Source organism: Triticum aestivum, chromosome 6A (genome assembly GCF_018294505.1).
Source record: "Triticum aestivum cultivar Chinese Spring chromosome 6A, IWGSC CS RefSeq v2.1, whole genome shotgun sequence".
Classification (NCBI taxonomy): Eukaryota; Viridiplantae; Streptophyta; class Magnoliopsida; order Poales; family Poaceae; genus Triticum; species Triticum aestivum.
In genome coordinates, this window is record NC_057809.1 from 112,345,140 (window position 1) to 112,353,871 (window position 8,732).

Below are 8,732 nucleotides of genomic sequence, written 5' to 3' on the forward strand. Positions count from 1 at the left end.
AATGCAATCCTAGAATGGCATTACAAGATGTTGTTATGGCCACAACAAAACAATAACAACATATCAAGGCATGAACTACATACTGTAAGTGCTCATCTTGAAGTATGGATATCATCTTAGACTAGTGCGAATCTTGGTAGGAGTTCGACCGGTTGGTGGTCTGATCATCTCTCCTCTGAGCTCCCCAACAGCATACAACACTTGCTTGAAGTATCTGGAGATGGTCTCCATTATACCTGGCCAAACCTCGGACCGGGCCGGGCCTAGCCAAGCTCGAGCCAAAAAACCTGGGCCCGAGCCCGGCCCGGCCCGGCCATCGGGCCTAGTTTTTGGGCCCAAGCCCGGCCCGAACATGCAAAAGCCCGCCGGGCCTCGGGCCTCGGGCCGGGCCCCTTCAGATAACGGCAAAAATGACGGGCCCGGGCCCGGCCCGGCCAGGCCATCGGGCTCAAAATCTAGGCCCGAGCCCGGCCCGGGAGCAGCATCGGGCCGGGCCGGGTCGGGCTTTTTCGGGTCGGGCCGGTCGGGCTGCCCATGGCCAGGTCTAGTCTCCATTGATCTTCCGAAGGTGTTGTGTACAACCCTGAACCTCTGATTATGATCAGCAACATGGAGGAACATGGCTACTTGCTCTTCCATAGTGGTGTAGATGCTATCTTCTAGTAGCCCCCTGCTCCTGAACGTCTGGACAAGCCTGGCGAAAGGTGCTATTTTCATTCGAAGCATTCACAGAGCCTTTGTATCGTTGCAATCGTAGATGCAGTTCAGATTCACTATCCTCTCTTAATTTCGGATTAACATCGAACCATACCAGATGAGAGGTTTGTCATTCCGACGAACAACTTTCCTATGAACCAACAAGATCCAAGCCTGAACCATAACTATCAGCGCTGCTGCTTGAACTAAAAGCTTCGTCTGTTCATCCACAACCTAAGCGACATTCATGGTGTGGTCAGCAATGGTGCAATCGACCCTAAATGCTCCTACCAAACGACCTAACAGAGAAGGGGGGGAGGGGTAGCTCACCAGTTTCGGGGTTGGGGGAGGCATGCCGAGACGAGGATGGCCGGACGGAGTCAAAGAAGAAGGGGAGAAGCGGCTGCTGCTGTCGGGGAGTGTTGCTCTCGCCATCGACGTTGCCGTCGTCGCAGCCGTATATCTGATTCGTCGACGCCGCCGGTGCCAATAACAGAGGAGGACTTGCCATGGGTGAGCGAGTAAAAGGGGTGGTAAGGGTATATTTCGCGCCATCCCGCCTTCGCCGATTCCCCCCTCCTGCCATCTCCGACTGGATCCTCCCTGCACCGCGCTTTACGCCGCGTCTTCCTTTTGCGCCCGACTTAGCATGGCTCGCTGGAAACGGCCGATTCAAGCGTTTCCAGTGAACCAGGCTCTGGGCTGCTTTAAGTTTCGTGTCGATGCGAGTCAGGCCTGCTTGCACGGAACCATACGACCCAAATTCATCTCGCTCGGGTCTGATTGGGCTGTATGCAGCCTACCAAACGCGTATTGAGAGCTCGAAGCTGTTCTGAAGAAGAAGAAGAAGAAGAAGAAGAAGAAGAAGAAGAAGAAGAAGAAGAAGAAGAAGAAGAAGAAGAAGAAGAAGAAGAAAAATCTTGCTCAAAGAGTGTCAATCCTATCTGTAGAGTCTAGCGTTGTCTGGCTTTTGCAGTCACCTGATACGGGTATGGTACCTACTCCATGTGGCAATTGGTTGGTTAATCAAGCTCGCCACGCTTCCTAAACGAAGTTCCCCCATTAGCGAAACGCATGGCTGGAGGATGACGTTTTTCTCCCGGTGGGCCAGTTTCTCAAGTCCCTTGCACCCGATTCTCTCTCTCCTCAAAAAGAAGTGCCTTGCAGCCGATAACATTTCAGGCAAAGTAGGCCGCCTGGAGCCAGGCAGGACACCTGGACCGGGGAGCTCCGCTCGGCCACCGCAGCCAAGCCCCAGGAGCGAAAGCCAAAACCGAAAGCAGAGGCGTGCCAGATCCGCCCAACTTGCCTCCCGCTCCCTCCCTCCAGATCAGGTTCCTTGCTTCCTCCCGTCGCCTTCTTTCTCTTTCCCATTCCGCCCCTCGCCCGTTTTCATACATCTCCCTCCCCTGCACCTGCATCCCCATCCCCCGCGCTCCTCTTCTCTTACCCCTCCCCCAATTCAGAGCTCTCCGTCGATTCCGACGCAGCCGCCGCCGACTCCTCCTCCTCCTCCTCCACCACCTCACCGGAAGGCCGCCCGGCCACGCGCCTGAGCGGAATCCCTCGCCCTGCCTCCCGGTACGTACATGTTCGTCTCCCGCCAGCGCTCCTCGCGAGGTTTGTGTGCGTGTGTGTGTGTGCGCGCGCGCGTGATTCCGCCTGCTTGCTTCTCCTTCGCCGTAGCTCGCGAGCGCCCGAATCCCTTGACGCCTCTTGCCTGCCATGCCACCTGATAGTGCGGGATTGGTTCGATTGGCCGTTTCTTGGTGGTAGTTGGCGAGTGGGTGGATTGCCTGGTTATGGTGTACCGTCTCGTTTGCCTCGTTATAGCGCCGCCGAGCCGGTAGGAGGTGCCGTTCGGGCGTGGTACCTCGCCATTACGCGCGGTTCGAATTAGCAGATCACGCGTCCGCGGTACCTGCTGTCGTTAGTTGTTACGTCACGATGTCAACCTGGGCATCTTCTCCCTGTTCCAAGTGAAAATGCACACTGTCTCCAGTAGTAATGTGTATTACTATGTATTCGCTGTTATTTTTCCGTTATTTTTCAATCTGACGTCTAATTCCAAGTGGAAAATGTCGATTGGGATGTGTGCAGTACCAGTCCTATTTGAGCGCGGTTCTGAATCTTTGTTCACCGTTTCAGTGATTCAGACGTGTTTCCTGGCTGCGTGGAAATGGATGGCGTTGTTGTGAGGAGAGTGATCCCTTCGGACAACAGTTGCCTCTTCAATGCCGTCGGGTATGATTCTGCACCTGTATATGCTGCACTAGTAAGGAAACGATTTCGCAGATGATGCCGTCGCTGACTGTGCTTCTCAACACCTCTCTTGGTGCAGTTATGTGATGGAGCATAACAAAAATAAGGCTTCTGAGCTCAGGCAGGTAATTGATTCTGATGTCTGTTTGGCAATTTGGCACAACTGCTGTGTTGTCAGAGCCAACTGAACATTATCGCATCAGTTGATCAAAATATGTCATTATATAAGTTCTAGAAGAATTTTATCTTATATCAGTTCAATTAACATCCAGCAACTCATATATGACTCTTAAGATATTTCGGTATTGTCGTCAAAACGGCATGAGACCATCTCATCCAGAAAAGCTGTTCCAATCAATGCAGTTGCAAGTCATCACACTACTGGTTTTTGACAGAAAATTGAGACCACAACACATTTAATGTACAGTAGAAAGAGCATAGCATGCTTATCAAGTACCCTAAACGATTTTAGAATGATAAGCTTCAGTCCTCCAATGCGGAAGTAATTGTGCATCATTCACATACCAGCAGCTTCAAAACATCAAAGTCCTTGAAATACTTCCACGATATTCTGTCCTTCAAATCATGTGTGTAAATAACCTAGACGTGTTCTGCCTGTACAATCTATCTGTAGAGAACAAAAACTAACACGATTGAAGATTACATTAGCGTAGGTCAGATAAATGAAGCAATAAAACATTATTTTGTACACCATGATGTTCCTTTTAGCTAGAAACTGTTATTTACAAATTGTTGGACTGTACGTGTCATCTCATTTTTGCTTACCTTTCTAAACTTACAGTGCTGACTTTGCTACTTTTTATTCCCCGTTTGCTTGAAGGTCATAGCAGCAGCGGTTGCAAGTGATCCTGAAAAGTACAACGAAGCATTTCTTGGGAAACCAAATGAAGCATATTGTGCTTGGATTATGGACCCTGATAAGTGGGGAGGTGAGTTTCAGTGCTATGATTCATGTGCAGCAATATCGATGATGAAACTACTTAGTTTGAAATGCTCATGTACAATTTTGTTTGAAGACTGGTAGCGATGCAGTCATATCATGTCCCAGAATTTGCATTAGACATCCTCTTTGCCCCAAGAGAAAAACATAATATCGGGACCTTATCCTAAGAAAATTGCCATGACTCAAGAACTCAGCATTCCTCGTTAGGCATCTCTACCATAAAACTATAAGCCTCCATTAGTAATATACTACTACCCCCGTAACTAAATATAAGATGTTTTTGCAGTTCAGTCATTTAGTTATGGAGGTAGTAGTATTAGTTCATATTTCATATGTTCTTGTTCTTGTGGTGCAAAGCAACCACTTGTAACATGACGCACTCCAGTTGGTCAGTGGAGGTGTATCTGTTCTACATCTGTTACAGGCATAAACACTAATTTTCATATAAGTTTTTCTTTGATGGCGGTTTTCATTAGATGTCAGTGTGTGCTGCTGCTTAGTTCACTAATTCACCTTTTTTTTTCGTTGTAAAGGTGCCATAGAACTTTCAATTCTGTCAGAATATTATGGGCGTGAAATTGCTGCATATGACATCCAGACAACACGATGTGATCTGTATGGTCAGGTCGGTGGCTCTATATGTTTACTTCTGTTTGTTCAGAATCTTTTGCTAGTTCTTAGCTTTACATCCGCTGATACAGGGGAAGAACTACAATGAGAGGGCAATGCTCATTTATGATGGGTTGCATTACGATGCTTTAGCAGTAAGTTTTTGTGATAGCAACTCACACGATTGAAAACGACACAATGCGGTATTAACTAATTTTATCTGTTTTTATCAACAAAAATTCAGACGTCTCCAGCTGAAGGGGCACCAGAAGAATTTGATCAGACCATCTACGTTGTTGACCAGAACCGCTCAATTGGTCCAGTAGAAGGCCTTGCTCTGAACTTAGCAAAGGAGGCACATAGGTATGTATTTGTCTATTATCACTTAAGTGTTCCGAACCATAATGCTTATTTCAGCATGTAACATTTATATTTTTAACTCTTCAAACATTGATTGTGGCTAATGGTCAATGGTCAGCAATTGAACTGAACATTCTAATGAGTAATGCATATGGAAGGTGTTGTAACACGATGTAAAATTTGCACTGATAATAATTAAAAATAAATGCTCGTGACCTGTTCTGTAATTAATGTGGTGCTAAATAGCTTTCGTCCTTTTTTAAATCTGTCAGCATGATCACGAGTAGTCGTTTTAGCTTACCCATCTGGTCTCGAGATTGTCAGAAAGCAGCTGTAATCTGTCAGCTGACTATAAACCAAGATAATATTTTGGTAGAAATGTTACTGACTTTGGTTGGGCATGCAATTTGTAGGAAGAGGAGCTACACAGACACCGCAAACTTTACATTGCGCTGCGGCGTGTGCCAAATTGGTGTCATTGGTCAAAAGGTGAGACTCTCAATGCCTTAACCGCACAATATTTCTATCAATCTGTGGGGAAACCTATTTTATAGGGATATTGAAAGCCCTTAAACGTTGCAGGAAGCTGTGGAACACGCACAAGCCACCGGCCATGTCAATTTCCAAGAATACAAATGACCGTAGAAGATATACTAGTTCTTCTTCTTCCGCTGTTGTTGTACACTCATTTGTTGCAATTGTTTTCTTCTTCGGCCTGATATGGTACTATTGCAAAATATTAATTTGTTACAGAGTAAATTTCATAAGCTCCAGTTTGGATATTGATTTTGATGTTCATATTGACTGCTAACTTGAAGAATTGAAGATCCAGTGATCAATGTATCTAGTAATCTGTTGTGATCTTGTTCTTTTTTTTTGGTCGTTCAAGTGGCTCCACATGATAAGGCCTTCTTTGGTTTATAGGGTAGGAATATCATAGGAATAGAAAAATTATAGAAAGTGAGGTGGCATGCATCTCACTTCCTATAGGAAAAGAGATGTCACTTGATTCATACGATAGGATTTTTTTCATTGAGGCCTTCTTTGATTTATAAGGTAGGAATATCATAGGAATAGGAAAATCATAGGAAGTGAGGTGGCATGCATCTCACTTCCTATAGGGAAAGAGATGTCACTTGATTCAAGGATAGGATTTTTTCCATTGAGCCTAGGCTAATGTTTTTTCCCCTTTGAAATGTCAAGGATTGACTCTTATCCTATATAGGATTAGGAATCTATTCCTACAAACCAAAGGGCTTTATAGGAATTTTTCCTACAAAAATCCTATCCTCTAAAAATCTTACAAGATTCCTTTAAACCAAAAGAGGCAATAGAAGGATTTTTCCTCTGAAATTCCTTTTGGCATGGACTATCTCATACATTTCGGCCCTCTTTGATTCACAGGATTTTCAAAACGTAGGAATAGGAAAAGTATAGGGTTGGAGTGGCATGCACACATGAATCCTACATGATTAGCATAGAGTGTTTGATGGCACAGGAAAAGCAAAGGAATTGTAAAAAGAGGTTGGAGTGGATGTTAGATTTCCTATGAAATGTAGTACAAAAGATTCCATAGAAAAAATTCCTATGGGATCCAATCCTATGAATCAAAAGACCAACATAGAAGAAATTCTTAAGGATTTCAATCCTCCAGAAATCCTATAGAATTCCTTTGAATCAAAGGAGCCCTTCTTGTGCGACACTGAAATGCTACTTCTCAAGTTTGCTGCTCTTCTGTTGCTTTGAGATGCCTTCGGGGGAACCCAGCGGGCACTTTTCCTGGGCTGGGAGCGCACTACTTGGTGCGCCCAGCCACCACCATGTGTCGCACGCAAGATGCACCCTCGAGATTTTCTTTTTCTTTCTGCATGTGTTTTTTGTTTTATTTTTTGGGGGTTTGGTTTTTGCTTGATTTTCCCTACATTTTGGTGAGAAAAACACTTCTTTTTATGCTTTCCGGAAAAAAGAAAAGCACAGCTATGCTTTCTCGAAAAAGAAAAAAAACACAGCCTATGGTTCCACGAGATGTATGGACGTGCTTTCTGAAAATGAAAAAATGCAGCCGCCTGTGCTTCTGTGAGAAGTACAACTGTGCTTTTTGAAAAGAGAAAAAAGGCATAGCTGCGCTTTCAAGGAAAAAGAAAAGAAAAAAACACAGTTGGGTTTCATTTTATTCGGTTTGATCTTTTCGGTTCAGTTCTTTATTCCCAGTTTTTTGATGGAAAAAAAATCGTGGAAACTTATTAACATGCGATCTAGTTTTGAAAATCTTGTTGGGAAACATAGTAGAAAACAAAAAATTTCGCCCTACGATCACCCAGAAACAATATGAAGGTACATAACGAGTTGTCATCAATGATCATTACCGACTTCGGGAGTGCAACGGAAGTAAACGAGTTGATGTAGATCGTATTTGAAGTCCCTCGAACGTTGATGATGATCCCGTGAATCGTCCACGAACGATCCCTCAAACGGAAGACCGAAAGTATGTCCTCTCTACTTGGTTGCAAGCATACGGTCTTCACGATCCGGCAGCGCTTCGTCGTCTAGAGCTAATCGTCGCCGGAGAATTAGAGGGAGAAGATTAGAACCACACGGGGCTTCTAATTATGAGGATTAGTGATGGCTAGGGCTCGCTCTAATTAGTCAACTAGGACCAACTAGAACGTGCACTAGATCAACTAGAGGAGGCTCCAATACTTGTGTATCCATAAGGTGGAAATCCTCTAGTATATATAAGTTAGAGGGGAGGGAGAGGGCAGCTACCAAAAGGGAAGGAGCCCCCTTGGTGCGCCAGCCTTGTGCGTGTGTGTGTGTGTGGGGGGGGGGCCTACTCCCTCCCTGTAGGATTCGGCCCCTCCCACTAGGAAGGGGAAGGGAAGGGAAGGGAGGGCACTTCCACTTGGGCCCTTGTGGCCTAAGTTGTCTTCCACCTCTTAGCCTTTTTAGCCCCGTTGATATTTTAATTAAATATAAATTTTTCCAAAAAAATTTAGACCATTATATATATAATTTAATATCTCCAGAAACATTTTCCACATATATATAATAAATCAATAATACCCGGTATTACCCGATATTCACCGAAACCCTTCCGGTGACCCCAAAACGCTTTCGGAACCTCTCAGAACTATTCCGGATATTAATGAAACAATTCCACAAATATATTCTCATCACTCCTGTCCTACTAACACTCAGCAAATCGTGATTACCTTAAGCTTGTGACCCCGTAGGTTCGGTAAACCTTAGACATGAACGAAACCCCTTAGTTCAATGACCGATAGCGGAACCGCGGACATCCATATCGGTCCCTATGATTATCCGAATGATATTGGAGTGAACCTTTGGTTATCATATGATGCTCCCTTTGCTTCGCGATACTTTGCAAGCCCTGGCGGGACCAGGAACCTATTGTTTTACCGTTTATCATTTCACACGTGTATATGAGTTTTTTCACTAAATCACATATTCCAGGATCATAGAAGTTATAGCATAAAATATAAAATCTTAATTATGAATAACGGAAATATAATTATACAATATTATTGCCTCTATGGCATATTTTTAACAGTCTCCCACTTGCACTAGAGTCAATAATTTAGCTGTATTGTTTTACAAACACCTATGGGTATTCTGGTGTTGCTCATGCTTTGCTTGTGGTAGAGGGCTAGAGGCTTTGTCATTTGTTTTGACATATTCAAAACTAAGTAATATTTGTGTCAGTCTTGTCTGTTTACAGGATCTCCATCCATCTTGCTTTGAGCTATAACATTTTATTCAAAATAAAATATCATTCAGACTCATTGCACTTACAATCATATTTTGGATTCACCTATTTATA

At 44.4% G+C, this 8,732-nt stretch overlaps 1 protein-coding gene across 2 annotated transcripts; it reads left to right on the forward strand.

The window, feature by feature from the left end:
- The first annotated feature begins 1,903 nt into the window (after positions 1 to 1,903).
- On the forward strand, positions 1,904 to 5,747 carry LOC123132396 (OVARIAN TUMOR DOMAIN-containing deubiquitinating enzyme 2). 2 transcript variants are annotated; one of them, XM_044552179.1, is made up of 9 exons: positions 1,904 to 2,030; positions 2,845 to 2,940; positions 3,038 to 3,083; positions 3,800 to 3,908; positions 4,456 to 4,547; positions 4,624 to 4,686; positions 4,776 to 4,894; positions 5,305 to 5,380; positions 5,474 to 5,747. In XM_044552179.1, the coding sequence occupies exons 2-9, from the start codon at positions 2,876 to 2,878 to the stop codon at positions 5,528 to 5,530; spliced, it is 627 nt and encodes a 208-aa protein (XP_044408114.1). In that variant the 5' UTR covers positions 1,904 to 2,030; positions 2,845 to 2,875; the 3' UTR covers positions 5,531 to 5,747. The 2 variants fall into 2 exon arrangements, with proteins under 2 accessions (XP_044408114.1, XP_044408113.1); XM_044552178.1 differs by lacking the exon at positions 1,904 to 2,030 and adding an exon at positions 2,037 to 2,277.
- Positions 5,748 to 8,732: the final 2,985 nt, after the last annotated feature.

What these genes read in the sequence shown, in the direction of transcription:
- LOC123132396 (XM_044552179.1), top strand. Translation starts at nt 2,876, where the DNA reads ATGGATGGCGTTGTTGTGAGGAGAGTGATCCCTTCGGACAACAGTTGC. An exon ending in AGGCTTCTGAGCTCAGGCAG is followed by an intron (nt 3,084 to 3,799) that starts GTAATTGATTCT and finishes GTTTGCTTGAAG; the next exon opens with GTCATAGCAGCAGCGGTTGC. An exon ending in TTAGCAAAGGAGGCACATAG is followed by an intron (nt 4,895 to 5,304) that starts GTATGTATTTGT and finishes TGCAATTTGTAG; the next exon opens with GAAGAGGAGCTACACAGACA.